Below are 19,798 nucleotides of genomic sequence, written 5' to 3'. Positions count from 1 at the left end.
ACTTTGTGAAAAGCACTTCAGAGTAGCAGTTGGGCGGAAAGTGATCAGCTGTTGTCGTATTTTGGACGCGCGGCTGTCCACTTGTGCTCCATAATTTTCTCTTATGTCTCGGTCGATAGAAAATTGACAAGCAGTAATTTTTCTATTATTCGTTCTGTTTCTAAGAGAAACCTTTGCTGATGCATCCTTCTTTAGCTTTTGAAAAAAAATTATGCACTCCAGCTTGCTGCCGCATCTGGCTGTTTACTTTGTTCAATAGTGTTAGTTTTTTGCACAAAAGCGATTTTACTTCTCTCAGTGTTAGCCATTGCACTGATCAATACGATGTTAATAGTGTTGTAAGCCATTGCACAACAGACCAAGCCCATTTACTTTTTTTCGGTATGGCATTTTTGATTGAGTGAAACAAAAGTCACATTTTACATCTTATTACAAAGTTATCAGTTATCTGTTAATGTAATTACGTGGAATATTTAGAAGTTTCGTTTTCAATGCAATTGCTTTTCTGTTCAGTAGGCATTAAGCAAATTAGATTCTATAAATAACAGCAGCAAAAGTAGTTGCAATTCAAGCTTTCAGATAGATGTTAAATGAGAAAATTCCACTTTGCATATTTTTCTTTTCATCTCCGATGAAAGCATTTCCTCTGGGCGATGTTGTAAGTTTCATTTTGATGAAACGAAATTCATTGTTCAGCAGCGACTGGGTGTTGCAAATTTTATTACTTCCTGCCCAGATGCTGGCGATATTCGGATCGCCTCGTTGATGAAATAACATCAATGAGGTGTTGCATGGTGTACTGTATTATTTTAATGACCTACAAGGTGAACTCTTCGTCTGACCCGTCGTTTTGAGACTGCAGTGTGTATCAGCCGCGACCGTTTGACCCTCAGTGCAAAATTGTTATCAACTTTTCTTTGTTATTTAAAATATTTTGAGAAGTGGTTGGCATTTGTGAAAATTTCAAAAATATTTTTTGTTCAATAAGTTGAAAATTAACTTCGAAATATAAGTTACTTGTTCTCACATGACGATCCGAATAGGAAGTGTTAATATTTAGTATATTGTTTGTGCAGTGAGAATATTTTAATTTTTTCCACTTACTTCTCTGGTCATCTTTATCCTTCAGTTCAATTTACACTTATTCAGCAATCAGTTTGAATTTGTTTCTGTTTTTTTTTTCATTATAATCTCGCGGAAACGAATAGGCATGTGATTTTGTATTTTCTTTTGGACAAATTCACTGGTTTGAAACATGCATTGAAATTGTGCAACTGCGCAGCAGGTATTATTATTCTTTTTTTAAATTGAATTTCTATTCTGTTATCGTAATTCATTTTATTTATTGTAACAAAATTTTTCAATGTTGAATTGTAATTTTGAATTGATTTTCGATCAGCTGTCAAGCCCATTGCGTTTCTTTAAATGTATATATTTTTTCTTTCATTGAAATATTGTCATATTTTTGCATTTCTTTGTCAGATAATTGTTGTTGTTATGCGTGTGAAAATTGCATTCCCCATTGGCAACTTGTTGGTATTTTTTGCTTCTTTTTTCTATAACTCATGCATAAAAGTGTGTTGTTCCATTATTATTGGTTGTAGTAGTATTGTAGATGATTGTTTGTGTAAAGTTGAAAAATTTCTTTTACATATATGTATGTATTTTTGAACAAGTCTGTCGAAGTGTTGAAAGCTAACTTTGATACTAGTTTTCTGTTTAATTTGCAATGTCACAAAGCGTTGCAAGTGTGAAGAAGTTTGAGTTCAACAGACGTTGTTGACAAAGTAGTCACCATAATAATAATGATAATAGTAATAATGATAAATAATGGTGATATGTAGGACTGAGTGTTTGTACACGTTGTTTGCCTTTTGCTGTGGTTGTTAACCTTTGCCAAATTTGATGGCTAAAAATTTTTTCAATTCCAATACAGTATACTGATTGATGTTTGTTTGTAGGCGTGAGTGATTTTCGTGGTCGTCGTCTTCGTGTTGTTCAAAGTTATACTCCGGTCAACGAGGATGAACTTCGCTTGGAAGTGAACGATTTGGTCGAGATGATCGGTGACGAAGAGGACGGCTGGTACAAAGCCAGGCTGAACGGCAAAACTGGCATGGTGCCAGCTAGTCACGTCAAACCGTTGGATGTGCTCAGCTCGCAGATCAGGCACCACGATCACAACGTCGACCCTTCGAATCTTGCTTCTGATTCGTGTAAATTTCTTATTTTTTCTCTTTTATTTAAATCAGTTGAACAATAATATGTGCGGTTGAAATTTACAAATTGAATTCCCCTTGCAGCCGACACTTCAGTATCGGAAATTCAACCGAAAAAAATTCACGGGGTCGGTTTTGGAAACATTTTTGCCGCCAACGACGGCAAGTTCGGCTTGAAGTCGACAAAATACGTCGCTGGAATAGCCGAAACGAAGCGACCATTGGACACTAAAGAAGACCAGCAGCAGCCGAAAGTAATCATTTTTATATTCTTTTTTGTTGAGCAAATTTTTCACGCCGGGGAAAAATTTTTTCATGCAACAGTGGCAATGTTTAATTTTTCCATTATATTTCATCACAACTAACAACTGATGTGTGTGTGTGTGTGTATGTGTGATACTTGTTTCAAAAAATGAACAATTCTGCATTGCTGGGATTGGCAATTTTCTACTTGCACATCACCAGTCAGTGTTATCTTTTACAAATTGTGATTACTGTAGTGTACTGTACCATACTGTATGAATCTTATACAATCATGATTTTTTAAAAAATTTTCTTTAGACATCATGAAGTCAACAGGGAAAGTTTTGCAAATGAGGTTGTGAAGTTCAATTTTTTTTTTATATAAAAGGACGAATGGGAGCCTCCTTGTGCCATTCATGCATATATAAATGCATTCAGTTTATCATTTTTCCTGTTCAATAATTTTGTATTTTTTTGAATAAATACCATAATGTTAGCACAGTTAAATGTAAATTTTATTTTTCTTTTCAATAATTATTATTTAGTCACCCATTGCTGTCAAGAAGCCGGTTGAGGAGCAGAGTGACAATCTGAGCAAAGGTATTTTTTGTCATTGTTATATATATTTTTTTCTTTAATTTTATCGGTAATTTTCAGTTTATGTGAAAGCGAATTATTGTTACGAAGCGGAAAATGACGACGAATTGACTTTGCAAGTTGGCGACATTGTTGCCGTTTTGAAAAAGGATTGTGAAGATCCAGGCTGGTGGTACGGTGAATTGAACGGCAAACGGGGCGTGTTTCCGGACAATTTCGTCTCGCCAATCAGTGCTGAAGAAGTGAGCTGCGGTTGCGGCATTTTAGCAATTCTTTTTCTTAAAATTCTTTTTTTATTTATCTTTCAGGCACTGAAAAAGTGGGCGCCTCCGGTTGTGCCGGTCAAGCCGGCAAAGCCGAACGCGTTGACCACGAGCAGCGGTTCGTCGACGACCGCGGACGTTGGCTCCAATGGCACCAAATTGACCAAGGGTGGGAATTTGATCGACCAAGCCCCCGGTCGGTTGATAATTGCTGGCAAAAGTCAACAAATTGCCCCGTCAGATGAGGCTGTCAAAATTAAGAAAGGTAGGTGGTGGTGATGGTGGTATTGGTTGCAGTTTTTGCTTCTCGGCTGTTTCGGTTTTATTTCAATTGTGCTTTCGCATTTCCACTTTGAGATGTGAAAAGTGAAACACCGACCGGTATATTGGAAAAGCATGACAAAGGCGGTGTGTTTCGTTTGTCGTTGCTCAGCAAGAGCAAAGTTGCTAAAAATACCGAATCCGATGTCACGCCAGTGAAAACTGAACTGGACGGACACAAAATTGAAAGTAGGATATTTCTTTATTATAATAAATTCGTGCACAATAATTTCAATCAACGAAGCACGTTGAATGAAGCGGGCAGACGTTCAACATTGACGATAAGAAGATGTGTTTTAATATAACCTTTTTTTGCTCAGTTTTACTTTCTCGTTTCAAAAATATGTGAAAATTAGTGAAATGTTGGTAAATGGGACAAGTCTGGTTTTATTGTCACCAAATTTCGTTTCATATAATTGTCAAATGATCAGTGATAAGTGTCGTTGGTTATTTATTATAAAAGGGAATAACTTTTTCTTACTGAAATTTTGACTTTTACAAACACTTGAAAGTGTATTTTTTTTGTTTGTTTCAACTGAGGGGTAAAAGGAAAAAAAAGTTAAAATACAAAAAGCAGTAATGTTCAATTTTTATGAAAAGTCACTTTTTGTGTTGATTTATTAGAATTATAATTTTGCATTTGCAGTTGCGGAACGTGATTCAGTTGAAACGCCCAGCTCGAAGATTTCTCAACTGATCACCAGTCGACCGAAAATGAACAACAAGAGGCTCCCTTCGTCGGCATTTGTTCAAGGAATGGTATAATTGACATTTGTCTTTTTTGTTTCTTGCACTTTTTCAGTTTTGGTGTTCGTTCATTTTACTTTTATCAGGTCGAAAGTGCTTGTGTTCTACCCCCTGCTACGGCCGTTCAATCGTCGGTCAAAACTGGCCACGTTGCTAATAAAAGTTTGAAATTATTTTTCTCTTTCTTTTGTAAATTGTAAAAGTTAAATTTATTGTAAATCACAATTTATTGCAGCTGGTCGAGTGCAATTAATTCAAAATTTCCCATTCACAACGAATTGTTTGAAATTTAATCATTTTTTAAATAGAAAAAACATTTTTTGTTGGTTTACAGTACGAATAGGAAATTAAGTTCAAAAAATGTTTTTTTTTCTTCCATTATAGAAGGGAGCAATGATGGCCAGTTGGAAAATGGAAACGTGAGAGATGAATTACTCGCTTTGCAAACTGCCTTTACAGAATTTTCGACAAAACTGATGGATCGAATTGAGCAACTGGAGAAGCGTATTGTCCGTTTGGAAAATTCGACCAATATCAAATAACAATTGAGTCGAATAAATTTTTGTCAAGTCACTGCTTTCCTTCACAACGCAACAACAACATTCAACAGCTGAACATTTTGTAGTAGTTTTGTTTTCCTTTTGGATATGCTGTTTATTGTAATTTATTATTTTACTGCTTAATTTAAATTATCACGATGCGAAATTTTCACTTCTCGACAATTCTTTTTCAGATACATACACTTGTTTATTTGTTTTTATTTTTCTCTTCTTTTTTCTGTCATTTGCACATGGTGGTGCCTTTTCGCTTTCGTTTCAAATCACAAAACGAAAAGAACATTCATTCTATTTGCTAGTGTTCCGACGCTTTAAACAGTTTTCGTACGTCGTTGTAGACGCTTGAAATATGCTTAATTGTTTTTTTTATCATAAAAGTATATCTAATAACGAAAAATTATGATTATCTTTTCTTCCAGCGCCTAATATTCAAGCTGTTGTTTGATAAATAATTTCTTGTAATATTTTCAAACAAAACTGCAATGCTGTCAATTGGTATATAATTGTCGACCGATTAGACTATTTCTTTTATTTTTTTAATTCCTCTTTTTTGATACGGTGATTTGAAAATTTTTTTGAACTGTCAGTTCACTTTTAAACTTTTCTTGTATAATACAAAAATGCCAACAATCCGCTAAAATTTATACACTTTTTTAAAAATAATTTGTTTTTGAAAAAATGATTTCTTAATTTACTGATCAAATGTTTTATTTTTTTCAAACTGCTATTGTGGCTGAAATTTTTGTTGTTCAACTTTTCTGTGCTTCTTTTGTGTATATATTATATGTACGGCAGTGAATAAATAAGCAGTGGCTTATAAACTGCTTACGGCAAATTATTCATTGTGTAGGTTTTCTCTTTTTTCCTTCAGACAAACTTCTGGTTGCAAAATTAACAGCATTGTTGAATTGAATAATAAAAGTTGAATATAATAATTGAAAAAAAAGTGGAAATTTTTCTTTTCAATAAAAGTGTCAATAATGAATGACATTTTATGCAGTATCATTTGCATAAAAGTGCATTCGTCATTGTTGGTGTTTTGTTGCGTATTTCTAGTCAATAAATTTGTTCATTTGAACAGTGAATTAGTTGGATGATGAATCTTTTCTATTCAAATGACTCGTCAATTGGTGCAGCATGGAACTGCAAATAATTTTTCTACTTTATTTCAAATTTGTGCAGTCATCTATCTCTGCGTTTGCTACTCTTCTCTGACAACGTTCACCAGACGTCTGAACTTTGTATTTTTTTTGCGTGATTTTGTTTTAGATTCTTCTCAACCAAATGGATAGATTCGATCTGAACGATTTTCAACGAAGTATGAATATTTTTCATTTCTACTTTTCTTTTTTTCTTGTAAATTAACAAAAATATCACCTCACTTCAAGAATGTATACTATCATAGATATATTGAATTTTTTCTTTGTATTTATTTATATAAAATTAATTTTTGTCAATTTACTTCAAGTAAAACAATTCATGGACGATGCACGACTGCAGCGAATATTTTTAAACATGCAAATTTCTTTTGTGGAATTTACATCTGAAATTTACGGTGCTCTGCAGAGAATGGAAGATCGACTCCGGATGTTGGAAGAGATCACCTTTCAGCAACTACGACAACAACATCGCAACGAAAATTGTGATTCAAACGGTTAAAAGAAGAATGAAAAACAATCTTCATCTTCTTCTCATGCTTTCTTTTCCTTTCCAACGTACTGATTTGTGAAATCAAGTTGTAATCATTATTCACATTTTTTTTTCTCAACTTTTGTTGCTCGGTGTTCAAAATTTTGTCTGATTCGACATTTTTTAAATCTTTTCTCAACATGTGGCTACACGACACTGTCGACTGTAATTTTTACCAACATGCTATTATAGAACTTCGACAGCGTAAAACAATTTGACAATTTTCCTGATTTGGTGCCGGTAAAATCAATTTTCTGATCAACAAGCTGGCAGTGCATTTTGGCTAACTGAAAATGAGAATTGAAAAAAAATTTTTTTCTTTATTTTGCGCAGGTTTCAATTATGCGCTTCGGTGCAGCAAACTGTAAAAGATATCAATTGAATACTTTAAATCATTCGAAATAAATTTCAACTACAAACAACCTTTCCAACTATGGAAACCAAGAACTGAACATTTTTACGTTTTTCAACTCTAAATGTTAAAATTTCCCCCATATTGCAAATTTTTGAAATAAAATGAAAAAAATTTTTAATTTTAATAAAAAAAATTTTTAATTTAACTTAAAAGCGTTTTTTAAATAATTTATTGTTCAAAATCAAAACATTTTCATTGCAATCTTTTATTAGTTTTTTTGTTCTTGATTATTTTTTCTACAGTAAAACAACCTGGAGTGAGTCATTGTTTTTTCATGTAATGAATGTTTTAAATAAAAGATCAAAAAATAATTGATTAAAGTAATTTTATTTGAATGTTTCCTTAAACCATGTGTTTTTAACTTTTAATTTAATAAAAATTGTTTACTATTTTTCATTATAACTGGAAAATAGAAAAATTTTGTTTTCAGACGACCAGCTGTTTTTATTCCATTTGTTCCGAGTGCACTGTTCGTTGGATTGCATTTTTTCAACAGTATTTTATATATGATACTTTATTTATTTTTATGGTGTTCTTTTGTTTCAGTTTCAGTTGTTCAGTATGTTCACGGTCGGCCCAAATTACACAAAATTGAAGACTAATCTGCGTCTGGCGATGAATCGGTTGAAGCTGTTGGGCAAAAAGAAATCTGAGATGGGGCAAAAGGCTAGAAAAGAGATTGCTGATTTTATTACACAGAACAAAGCAGATCGAGCTCGAATCCGTGTCGAACAGATTATTCTCGAAGATTACAGCATTGAAGCTTTCGAATTTGTTGAAATATTGTGCGATCTTCTGTTGACTAGATTTGATTTCATTCAACAAATGAAGTGAGCTTGTTTTTCCTTTTATTTTAAATAAAACACGCTCCTTATTAATTATATTGTTTGACTTATTTTTCAGGACTCTGGACAGTGGCTTGGAAGAAGCTGTGAACAGTTTGCTCTGGGCCAGTCCTCGTTTGATGACTGAAGTTCCTGAACTGAAAGTATGCGCGTTCTGTTTCTTTTTATTTTTTGTTCTTATTAAATTCTTTCATTTATCAGTATTTAAAATTTTAGGTTATATCCGACCAACTGGCTATAAAATATGGAAGGCAGTTTGTGAACGGTTGTCGAGAAAACAAATTTGCCAAAGTGAATTGTAAACTTTTGCAAAAGCTAAGCATTCATACACCATCGCCATCGTTAGTTGAAAAGTGAACCTTTTATTTTTATTTTTTTGTTTATTTTGAAACTTTATAAGCTTTTGTATTAGTTATACACAATTTTAGTAAAATTTTGTTATTTAACAAAACAACTTACCTACTTGCAAGGTTGTATTTTGTCATTGATAATTTCTAATCAAATTGAAGTAAAATAATGCGCTAGACATTCAATGATATTCAAATATGGAAACATTATCAATTTGTGAATTCAGCGTTGTGTTGAATTTTCACTTGCTTTTTGTTCAAATAATTGAAACTAATAATAAGTTGGTTTGCATGAAGTGGTACGACTGTAATTGATTTTTATGTCATATTCTTTTAAACTATTTATAGATACATGATTGAAATAGCAAAAAGTCATCAAGTACCATACACTCCAGATGAACGATATATGAAAGAGGAAAGCGACGTTTCAGCAGCTGAAGGATCGTTGATTGATTTGGATACTGATTTCAACAAAACTCAGAAGCCAAAGGTATTGTAGAAAGTGTTGTTTATTAAATGCTTTTATTTGTAACTGTGTATTATTCAAAAGTTGTATTCAACTTATTCAACACCATTGTTTCAACAATTTTGCCATTCTAACTGAAGCATACGAACTGTTAAATGTGATTTATGTATTTCAGCAAGAATTGGGTTGGATTTTTCCGCCATCATATTTTGAAAATCCTGGCCAAGTACAAACAAATTCGGCAGCACAGCATCCGCTTTATCCTGAAGTATTGGAGCCGAAGGTGGATGCATATTTGGAAAATGATAATTCAGATGAGGATAAACGTTTTGTGAAGGTATCATGTTATGGCATAAATTTTCTATTCTTTTTTGATTTATTTGGTAATTGTAGGATTTACGTTCTCTTCATTTTGAAACAACCACTGAAGTGGTTCTTCCAAGCGCTCCGCTTCTTCCAACGGCCCCAGAAAGCATCATGGATTTGCCTGAAAAGGGTATGTATGTACCTAATCCGGTTACTTTTTTTGGAAATTAATTTCTCTGATGTAGATCACAATGAACGTACTGAAGATAAGGGAGTTGACGTCAACGTAAATTCTGCTGAAAATGAAAAGAAATTTGATTTCGATGAATTGTCTCGTCGATTTGAAAATTTGAAGAAGAACAACAATTAATTTTCTTCATCTCGAGCTGCTTATTTCTTTATTATTTGAATTGAATATTGCAGTACGGATATTTATTTTTCCAATTTTTTAAAATTGTTTTCTTTGCATTTTAATGTACGCATTTTTTAATTTATGTGCATTAAATTTTGTATTCTAAATGTTCATTTACATCAAAAGGAAGTTCGAAATTATTGCTTTCTGCTGATTTTTTGTTTGATTAAACAGGTTTTATTACAATCGTTGACATTTAGATGCTATTGTTACTAATGCTAGTCGTATGAAGCATGTTTCAGTACGCCATTCATTAGTTCAGCATGTATCAACATGTAAAAACATCATGTATGTGAGTCATCACGAACTGACTCGTACTTGGATTCTGTTAGTAAGCGACGCATTTTTGTTGAAGTTAAAAAAAATTAAATACTAGTTTATGTATATTAATTTATTTATTTACTGATAAAAATTATTTTTATTAATGCAAGTAAAATTTTTAAACGAATGGAATTGATCTTACATTGAAAATCTGAAAAATGCAAAGCATTATTTATGTTTTTTTTGTGAAGCGGTTATGATCAGTTGATCTTTAAAAAATATTAACAGAGAAATATTATTAAATGCTGGCAGATGGATGTACAGTAACGCGTGTATGCCACTGCCGAAACGTAATGTAAATACTTTTGCATTCCGTAAGTATTTGAATTATTAGTGTCTAATTACAAATTAAATTTTTAAGTGATGACTGAAAAGTTTTTAAAAAGTAACAAATTTTAAAGTGATCACTTAAAAGTTTTTAAAAAGTAAATTTTAAAGTGACATGTAAAATACATATTAACTATTGGTCATACTTGCATTTTATAAACTTACTGTATTTTAGCAATCAAGTGACAGGGAATTAATTGTTAAGCAGTCGTTACAGTTTTGTTGCCGTGGTTAGTGTTTCACCGAGTTTTATTTTAATATATTTTTCGTATAACAGAGTTTTTGTTTTTTCTTGTTTTTTATTTTTATTTATGATTTGATATTAGTTATAATGAAAATAATTTTGTAGGAATTTCTTCGACATTTGCCGATGACAATGCTACCCGAAAGCAGAATGAAAGCAGAAGCGGATATTTTATCATCTAGTCCGGAATACAAGGCATTTGAAATTGCAGTGGAGAAGTCGTTGAAAAACTTTGAAACATCCGTGCAATGGGTGGATAGGATCGTAGCTTTAGATAAACTTAATAGAGTAAGCGACTTAATAAATAATTTTACTTTATTGCTCTTTATATTTCGCTGGCTGGCAGTGTGAAATGATACGGTGATTTAATTTATATTTTTGAACAGTTTTAATAAGAATGACGATCACCGTCGACCAGAGGTTTTATTCGTTTTTGAAATTGTTGAACACTGTAAATTATGAATGTTAAATTTCTGTTAAACAGTGTACTGTTTTATATTTTGTTTTACTACGACAGCTTTTATAGCTTTTGACACTTCGCTTTGATGATAAAAAAACATTTGGAGCTGTTGTGGTGTATAATTTTTATCTTCCTGATATTGATAGTATTTGTTTATTTTTAGCTGTTGACCGCCAATTCTAAATTTGGCGTTGTTCCTCGAGATGTACAAATTTCAAAGCAGCTGTCTTACTGCTTTCACCCGTCATTACCTGTAGGTGTTCATATTAAAGCTTTGGAATGTTATGAAATAATATTCGATCTGTTGGGTGAATCGGATCTGGCGAACAGTTTACATTTATATGCATCTAGTTTATTTCCACTGTTTTTGAACGCCTCCATCCAGGTGAAGAGGGAATTGCTGAAAATTTTTGAAAAGCATTTCATTCCTTTGGGCGTTAAACTTCTGCCAGCCTTGTGCGGCTTTCTGAACAGCGTACTGCCAGTAGTGGAAGAGGGTTCTGAATTTTTCGACCAGTGAGCATTTGCTTATTATTTAATTTAACTTTACATAATTTAATTACGATTTTGTTCATATGGTAGATGTTTGAATATGTTGAACGCCGTCTGTGACAAAGTTGGTCCAGGAGAATTTTTCACTCGTCTTTGGTATTGCGTTATTACAACTCCGTCGACTCGTCTTTCCGCTCTGTTGTTTGTAAGTAGGAGATACAGCCCAGAACGTTCAATCGAAGATCAGATGTGCATCATTGGCAACGACTTGAATCGAATGGTATTGCGTATTGTTTGTTGATTTGTTTATTTTTTAAAATAAACATGATTTAACTTTTTTTATTCAAATTTTCGATTGACGCCCTCTGTTTGTGTGCCGAAGATGAGATGCCTCTCGTGCAGCGTCGGCTGTTGGATTTTGTTTTGGCAGCTTTTCCATTGCACACAGATTGTTTATTGCGTGAAGATGTTTTCCGTCTCGTTCAAAAGTGTATTTTTGTAATGCTTCGCAATGATCTTTCCTTGAACCGTCGTCTGTTCCACTGGCTGTGCGGTTCACGCAGCAAACATACCGACTTGTCTTATTTCAAAAAACACGCCAAGGATGTAGTGCTGAAGTCATTGGACAGTTTGTTGGAAGCTGCAGATGTTAGCTGGGCCCAGTGTATTCGTGTAAGATTAATTTATTTACTGTTGAACAGTGTGGATTATTTATTCATCGGTTTGCTTTTCAGACGATCCACCTTTTGTTATGCCTGTTTGAGAAGCCACTGCTGAGCAAGGAAATTACCGATCATGTACTTTTGTCGTGCTTGCTCGCGGTCGAACGATTTTCCACTTCTCCGAGTGAAAATCAGTGGACAAACTGTGATGGGAAGGATCTGTTTTTTCAGCAACTCGACGTTTTATTATCTAAATTGCCAAACGATTACATTTGGAATCACATGATCACCATCATTAATCGACGTGAAACAAATGAATCGCTACTGGTGCGAATTTGTCGCCTGATGATCATTTTGCACAACTGTACCGATGTGGTGAGCAGTTGGTTGATTTGAATATTGGATAATAGTAATGGCAGGTTTTTTATTTGAACAGGTCATACATGCAACATTGAATATGAACATGCGAGTGAAATTATTGGAAAGATTAATTTCAATAATTTTTGATGAAACTGATTTGCACAACGAAACTGTGGAAACTATTCTCAAAACAGCTGTTGGTTTGTCGGAAAATTTGAAAAATAAACTGGTAAGGGAACAAACAAAATAAGTTTTCGATAAGGATTTGATTAATTTTGAATGGAAATTTATTAATTTTTCTCCTTTTGTTTCCATTTTCAGGGGATCATTGTTGACGAAATAATATCCGCGGACACTGTTAAACATTTTAGTAATTTTTTCAATGTTGTCAATGCGCTCCTACGTCAACTGTATGCCAATTTGAAGATGCCAAGCTCGAGAAAAGTGTTATTTTCCGTCTGTGAATTGATAATGCACGTGTTAGAGTTTCCGTTACCGTCATGCGACATCAGTGCGTAGAGATGATTCAGATTATTAATTATTATTATTTTGTTGTTGCTGTTTTTGGTTTTTGGTTGGTAATGATTTGCCTGTTTCGTTTTGAAGGTGATCATATGGATGTCCACTTGTTGGTGGAACAAATTGTTACAATGTCGTTGGGTTCGGATATGAAGATTGGATTTTATTGTGCTCAGATGATTTTGTATTTCATCAACGTGCAACGAATGGACGACGCATCTGCTGAACAATCATTGAACGGAGAAATACCTACTTTGATGCTGTTGTTCGGCAAAACACTTTTCGCTCATACCAACGTTGACAATTATGCGGATGTATTTATAGATGTGCATGTGTGTATGTGTATATATTGTAAATTAATTTTTCTGTTTTCAAGAGCATCATGTACACCAGTTGGAATGCAATTGAATTCAATCAACAGCATGCATTAGCCGCTGGACGAGTGTTTGTTTATATAAGTTCACTGTTTTCTCAAAAATGTGAAAGCTTCATTTTGAAAAATCTCTCCTCTGAAGACCTGGTATATTCAATTGTATTATTTTTCTTTTATAAAAGAAAAAAAAAATAATTTTTATCCTAGTCTGTTCGCGCCCAAGCAGCATCGAAGTATGCCTTCGTCTGGTCGTTGTTCAGTGATGAGACGAAAAGCACTTATCGATATCCAGTGGAACTGAATCCGCTTGATTTGTAGGCTGTTTTATATAGTTTTGTTCATTTGCTCAAATTTGATTAGTAGGCAGATAGATTGTGGATGATGAATTTGACATTTAATTGAATATTTAATTATTTGTATTTTTATTGATCATGATTTGTTTTTCAGGGCTGTGCTTGCGATGATTAGCGGCATTAATGGCGACGATAAGTTTGCGTTGATTTGTCAAAGCTGGTTGACGAATGTGATACAGCACGGCGATCTTGCTTGCCTGTTGCAGGTGATTTGCTTGAAATTGGCCGACCCGGCGTCGGCTCGATTTTCGGTGCAGCAGTTGAATTTGGCCAAGGTCGAAGGAAAAGAGCATTTGTACGAGTTGCAGTTGGTGGAATCACCGCAGCATAAGCTTTACCACTTGTGCATGGACAACGAAGCCAAATGGACCGTAGATTTGCAAAAGTTGATTCTGTTCAAGCAATCGTGAGTGGAATTCTCACTTTCTCCTCTTGTCAATCTTGTCGGCACTATTCGTAATATAATTGTGTGATCTTGTGTATTTTTTTTTTGCCATTGCAGAGACAATAATTCGAGTGCTTGTGCAAATGTGGACGGTCAGTTGTTCGACGACGGTGCAGATGATGGTGATTTGAATGCACGGTTGTCCGAACGACTGACTGAAAGCGTGATATACGGAAACAGCATGTCTTTGTTGCCAGCGGACAAGACGGCCCGGCCGGATGACGTGAAACCGATTTCCCCGCATCCGACTGCTGCCGATCAAGCTCCGGCTGGCAGTTTCTGGTACCATCCGTTGCATGCGCATTTGTTGCTTTACCGTCATTGGTACGATCCTGAACCGCTTCTGCACGCTTACAATTGTTTGGCGCTGGTGTTGCGCTATTCGCCGGCCAATTTCGCCAAGACGTTGCTCAGCACGCCTGTTTTTGCCGCCAACTCTGGCCGCACGTATTTTCCGAATGTGCACACGCGTTTGACTCACTGTATGAAGTTTCACCGTTTGTCCATATCTGGCAGGGTGGATTCGAAAATTGTGAGTTTTTGCATTTTTTGATTGCCGTGTAATAAATGACACACCTACCCATTCACATGCACACATATTGCTTCTATATATCATCATTAGGAGGATGGTTCGGACGACGACCGGCTCACGTATTGCGTGCTCTACATGGATTTGTTGCTGACGTTTTCCACGTACATTTTGAGAAGCGTCTTTATCAACAACCCAACCACGTCGGGGCAGCGTTTGCGTATTCAACATCTGGGCAGAAGGGTGAAAATCGCTTGCCTGCGCTTCTTGACCGAATGCTTTGTGGCCGTTGACCAGCTGGCAGCTGAGAATGGTTCGTCGTTGCTGCTGCATCTGGCCGACGTGCTCGACCGTTGCAAAGTGCAAAAGTGCATTTTGCACTTGCTGATGGCGACCGTGTTCGACGTTCAAAATACAACTGAATCGTCAAACGCCAGACGAACATTCTCCGAAGCAATTGTCCAATTCAATTTGTGAGTTTCTCCTTCTCTGCTTGTGAATTTGTTATAATCATATAATTGCATATTGGCTCTGTGTTGCAGTTGTACCGGTTCCACGATGGTCGACTCGTTCTCTGTCTACCAGCACTGGTTGCTTCGGTTTGTGCAGTCGTTTTTGCGAATCGAGCACACCGTGAGCAAGATCTGGATGGACGAACGTTCTTCGGATCAGCTGCAAGCCAATGGCGGCCTGAGTGTCGTCGAGCAGAGGTTGATACTGGCCAAGAAGCGTCTGTTCGCGAGTACGATACTCAAAGCTCTGCAAGCCGGTTGCGAATTTCACGAAATTTGGCTCCGCTTCGTGGTCGACAGCGTGCCGTTCCTCGGCTCGGTGGGGCCGTTGGTCATAGTGAACAGCGTCGAACAGGCGCTTTGCAATGTCGAATCGGCTTATTGTCGTTCAACCGGCACCGCCCGGCTGCCCCCTCTGTTTCCCCAGGCCGGCGCCCTGTCGGCTTCGGACTCAGTGTATCCTGAAAATTACGTGCACACGGTGTTCGACTTGCTCATTTTGCTCTTGCACTCGTCCTTGTTGGACTCGTTTGCGGAAAATTACAGAGTCAACGCGGTCGAGCCGGCCGTGTCGAAAAGCCTCTGCCCCGTCCCGGCCGGCGGCACTGCCGAAACCAAGCCTGGGATTTTGCAAAATTTGTTCAAAGCGTTCACTTTCAACGACACCTCTCCGGTATGATGTTGTTTTCTGACGATAATTTTTGTTCGATAATTTTCCATTTTTTATTTGCATCTTTTGTTATTCTGCTCTTTTGCAGCTGGACAACGCAGATTCGGATAACAGTTTCGTGCAATCCGTTGTCTTTCAACGTTGGCAAATTTTGTCAGCTTTTCCAAATATATTGTTCTTGATGAGCAGATTGTGGAGCATGGCCAAGAGAAGAATGCCGACAACAGCTGCATCAGTGCGATCCTCAGAGGTCAATTCTTTGCATTTGGCTTTTAATTTATTTTACACTATTGTTTGCTTTTTGTTTTTAGCTTGTTTTGAGTTCAATTGTGGAATTTCTCAGTCCTCTCGTACTCAACTTTCCAACTCACCTGCTTTCTTCATTTGCACTGGTCTGGTCGTGTCAGGAAGATGACCACCGCCAACAGCAGCAGCAACAGCAACAACAGCAACAACACTCGATTCCAACGTCGAACGTCCAGTACTGTCATCCGTATTCCGAAAGCCAGTGTGAACTGGTGGCGCAGTTATTGCAAATCAACGTTCTCCCTTTGGACAGTCTGATCAAAGCTTACGGTGAAACAATCAAACATCCCATCAGCGTGAAATACAAATCCGACACTCAGGTCCGCGAATGCGTATTTATTGTTTGATCGTTGTTTCGATCGAATCTGGATATTTTTTGTAAAAATTTCATTTCCACTTTTCACTTCAGGAACGTATCCCGTTGGAAATTCTGTTGCTGGAAATGGTTCACTGCACCGTGCAAACGGCTCCTCTGTGCGACTTGAAAGCTGCTTGGACGTCGGTTTGCGACCTGTTACTTCAGTGCTTGCAGATGATCACGCATGGGCGGTCGAAATTCCTCCTTTTCAAGTATGATTCATTTGTTGATTTGTTCTTTACAATTCTGCTTTGATCCAAAATGGAGAAAAAGTTGTTGTTGTTGTTTTTTTAGAATTTTTACCGATGCCATATTTCGTTTGAAAAATGAGCAGAACATTCTTTGCACCAAAGATTGTCAAGTGATTTTGATTATTAATATTTTGCACTTTGATTGCTAAAAAAAATAGTACACTTTCAGGATGTTGCTTTGAAATTGGTCGGCATGTTGAACGAGATGATTAGCCAACAGCTTGAACAGCCGTACTGGTTGAAGAGGACTTTCGTGGTGAAGATTCATGAAGAGGAAAGTGTAAAAACTGAACCGTCGTCGAGCAGAGCTTCTTCTTCTGGCAGTTGTCCGAATTTGGACAACATCAGCCCTGTCGGCGAAGAGGAGTGCCTCTCCAAGAGGAAAAAATTCATCTACTGTCAAAAAGCAATCGCTCTCCTTTCCAAGGTTTTGGGCCAGTTTTAAATTTTGGGTGTCATTTTTTGCTTAATTTTCAAAACTGTGAATTTTTTTTTCAATTCCAGCGTCTGATGATCATCGTCAACTATTTGTACAAGAAGGAAGACGCCGAACGTTTGCTGCACTTGTTCAACAGCGTTTGGGTGAATTTGTTGCCATTTTTGAAAGCGAAAAATGTGGCCGGCAATAGGATCAATTTTGAAAACGCCACCGGCCTTCTCGTTCAGCTGAGTGAACATTCGGAATTGTTTTCAGCTTGGCGAAAAACCGCCTTCGAAATATTCATCGACCCGTCCTTTTTCAAAATGTCCATCTCTTGCTTGAAAAAGTGGACGATTGTGATTGAACGCTTGCGAATACTGTCCAAAGATATCGTCAGTAATTAATTTTTTTTCATATATGAACACTTTTTGAGCTTTATTTTAATAACATTATTACTGATTAACGTCATGTTGTTGTTGTTGTATAGGTCGTGTTTTTGCACCACAGAGTTTGTTTCTTTCCAAAGAGCAAGAATATGAATTACGCGCAGCAGCTTTACGTCGACTGTCATTTTTGCTGCTCAGTACCGCCGTTGATCAGTACGATGATGTTTTGACTGAAATTCAAGGTAATGGATTTGCACTATTATCCTTTTTTCACCCCCTTTCCCTGTACAATTTCAATTGATTGATGTCGAATCTGTTCTTTTTTTTTCTTCAAGACCGCATCACGGAAAATTTACGCTTGTCCCACGTGCCGCACATTCACAAGGCAATATTCATCTGCTTTCGCGCTTTGGTGATTCGTTTGTCGTCGAAAAATTTGCCTCACTTTTGGTACATTATTATAAACGAAATTGTGCAAGTGTTGAAACGTTTGGAAAATCACATCGAAGTTGGCAATTCGTCTGCCGAAGATTACCGGTATTTTTACTTTTAAATTGCATTCCAACTGCAACTTCCAATTCCACGAACATATAATGAATTTATGCATTTGATTACTTTGTTGATTCAGGTGTGCCAGAGAGGACCAATGGTTGCAGTTGTACTTGCACGCGAATAAGCTTTTGTGCACTTTGATGCTGTATTCTTCAACCCATTTGCCCGAATTTCAAATGTGAGTCAACCTGTTCAGCACAGCTCGCGCTGTTCTCGTTCATAAAGAGGATGGGGTTTTAATGATTTAGGTACGAATGGATTTTTTGCAGCCCCCACTTCAGTGACGTAGGTACGGATCAATTTTGGCCATTTGTGAAAAGAATTGCATTCTTGCTGCGCACCAAGGTTGGTTGGTTGTGTGTTTGTTCGTTGTCTATTCAAGTTGATTAGCAAGTTGACATTTTTAGCTAGGTGTTACGGAATCGACCACTATTACCGTTAACACAGAAAAAGCGGCGGGAAATTGTTTGATCAACTTTTTAAATAAACGCCAGCTTTCCTCTTTGACTGATTTGTCAGAACTTTACTTCACCTTGTGCAACGTTGCCAGTGAAACTAGCCGACGTCCAATCCACGCGCAGGATGTCATCGAGAAAATCGAATTGTCCATTTACAGTGACTTGGCAGAAATGTGACAGCACTGTTCAACTGATCATCACCTTCCCAGTCTTTTTGCTTACTTTCCTTCATTGTTTTCTTTGTCACTGTTTTACATTTTGTCCCGTTGTTGAAATTTTATTGCATTTCTTCTTTTTTTATTTCATTTTATTTATTTTAAATTTTATTGCATGCTTTTTAAAAAACAAATATTAACAATTAATAAACATAATAAACAGACGACGTGTTCCGGTGTAGTTGTCGAGGAAATTAATTATTCTCAACTGGAAGCAATTAATGATTATAATGAAAGTTATATTTAGAAAATTATAATGAAATTCATTCAGCACTGAAGTTTAATACTGCTATTCTTTTTTGATTAACATTACTTTTAGGTATTTTTTTCAATTATGCAAATCAGTTTTTCTTGAAGCGATACTGTTATTAGTAACCGAGCGCTCGTTCACTTTGCTGACGCGGCAAATTAGATACGCTAGATTACGTTCACTGAGAGAGCTTCATTACATGTAATGTTATGGCTCAAAAAAGGTGTATTTCGATTGAACAATACTGCTCATTAACTAGGAAGCACCACCAGAATTGGTAAAAGTAGATACGTTTAAACTGCTGTTTTCTATTTACATAATTTCAAAATTATTCATTACAATCCAGAACAGCAACAACTCAGCGTAATGAAAAACTGGTATTGTAGTTGTTTACCAGAAATCGCATGCAAATTTTTGAACGTTGCCTTAACGTTTGTTTACTTTTCAGCTATAGCTTACCACAATCCTGAACTTTTAATAAATCTATGAAGATTCATTCGTAAATTCATTTTGCTTATGTTTTCATTGAATTCAACGGTATCTAGTCGTCGAAAAGAACATAATAATTATTACTGTAAACTTCAAACTCATATAATCATCTTTTTGGTGTGATTTTAGATTAAAAGTCGTGAAAATTTTCGTTTGTTCAAAGTACTGAAAAGCAGCCACAGTAAGACTTGTTTACCAGAAAATCTATGCAAATTTTTATTCCACTGCTGTACGTAAGCTGACGTGGCTTCAGCTTTAATGGTTGTTGGCGTACAGTGTGCGGTGAAAGTGCAGTGGCGTTTTCTCTGTAATGAAGTTAAAGATATCACATTGTAAACTACATTAATTTTTTATTTATTATTACATTGTTTTATTGCATGAATTCTAGTACACTTAAAAACACAAGAATGCAAGATGG

At 36.0% G+C, this 19,798-nt stretch overlaps 3 protein-coding genes across 3 annotated transcripts; 2 read left to right on the top strand and 1 right to left on the bottom strand.

Moving 5' to 3' along the window:
* Positions 1–583: 583 nt before the first annotated feature.
* Positions 584–4,643, top strand: Tsp_05228 (SH3 domain-containing kinase-binding protein 1). Its single transcript, XM_003371512.1, has 8 exons — positions 584–658; positions 1,483–1,657; positions 1,962–2,216; positions 3,120–3,301; positions 3,368–3,587; positions 3,680–3,832; positions 4,290–4,402; positions 4,626–4,643. Exons 1-8 carry the CDS (start codon positions 584–586, stop codon positions 4,641–4,643), a joined length of 1,191 nt encoding a protein of 396 aa, XP_003371560.1.
* A 1,467-nt stretch (positions 4,644–6,110) lies between these two features.
* On the bottom strand, positions 6,111–6,914 carry Tsp_05229 (putative Rho GTPase-activating protein syd-1). The gene is made up of 2 exons (XM_003371511.1): positions 6,813–6,914; positions 6,111–6,179 (listed from the first exon to the last, which is right to left on the bottom strand). The coding sequence occupies exons 1-2, from the start codon at positions 6,912–6,914 to the stop codon at positions 6,111–6,113; spliced, it is 171 nt and encodes a 56-aa protein (XP_003371559.1).
* Positions 6,915–7,612: 698 nt separating this feature from the next.
* On the top strand, positions 7,613–18,603 carry Tsp_05230 (protein pad-1). The gene is made up of 29 exons (XM_003371510.1): positions 7,613–7,881; positions 7,955–8,039; positions 8,113–8,237; positions 8,592–8,733; positions 8,885–9,046; positions 9,103–9,205; positions 9,670–9,758; positions 10,425–10,607; positions 10,943–11,295; positions 11,362–11,476; positions 11,674–11,943; positions 12,006–12,308; positions 12,370–12,522; positions 12,615–12,804; positions 12,900–13,144; positions 13,189–13,332; positions 13,745–13,944; positions 14,041–14,515; positions 14,606–14,985; positions 15,055–15,697; positions 15,783–16,086; positions 16,410–16,570; positions 16,779–17,036; positions 17,114–17,426; positions 17,518–17,658; positions 17,752–17,953; positions 18,045–18,146; positions 18,238–18,313; positions 18,376–18,603. The coding sequence occupies exons 1-29, from the start codon at positions 7,613–7,615 to the stop codon at positions 18,601–18,603; spliced, it is 6,414 nt and encodes a 2,137-aa protein (XP_003371558.1).
* The last annotated feature ends 1,195 nt before the right edge of the window (positions 18,604–19,798 follow it).

The sequence above is a fragment of the Trichinella spiralis genome, assembly GCF_000181795.1.
Source record: "Trichinella spiralis strain ISS 195 chromosome Unknown Scfld9, whole genome shotgun sequence".
Lineage (NCBI taxonomy): Eukaryota > Metazoa > Nematoda > Enoplea > Trichinellida > Trichinellidae > Trichinella > Trichinella spiralis.
This window is presented reverse-complemented; position numbering and strand designations above follow the sequence as displayed.

Coding starts and splice junctions, on each gene's coding strand:
- Tsp_05228 (XM_003371512.1), top strand. CDS start 584: ATGTTAAATGAGAAAATTCCACTTTGCATATTTTTCTTTTCATCTCCG. Junction 659..1,482: donor CATTTCCTCTGGGCGATGTT/GTAAGTTTCATT, acceptor TTTCTTTGTCAG/ATAATTGTTGTTGTTATGCG. Junction 2,217..3,119: donor GAATCTTGCTTCTGATTCGT/GTAAATTTCTTA, acceptor GGTAATTTTCAG/TTTATGTGAAAGCGAATTAT.
- Tsp_05229 (XM_003371511.1), bottom strand. CDS start 6,914: ATGCACTGCCAGCTTGTTGATCAGAAAATTGATTTTACCGGCACCAAA. Junction 6,180..6,812: donor AGTTCTATAATAGCATGTTG/GTAAAAATTACA, acceptor TACAAAGTTCAG/ACGTCTGGTGAACGTTGTCA.
- Tsp_05230 (XM_003371510.1), top strand. CDS start 7,613: ATGTTCACGGTCGGCCCAAATTACACAAAATTGAAGACTAATCTGCGT. Junction 8,040..8,112: donor CTGAAGTTCCTGAACTGAAA/GTATGCGCGTTC, acceptor TTAAAATTTTAG/GTTATATCCGACCAACTGGC. Junction 16,087..16,409: donor TGCTTTCTTCATTTGCACTG/GTCTGGTCGTGT, acceptor TTTTCACTTCAG/GAACGTATCCCGTTGGAAAT.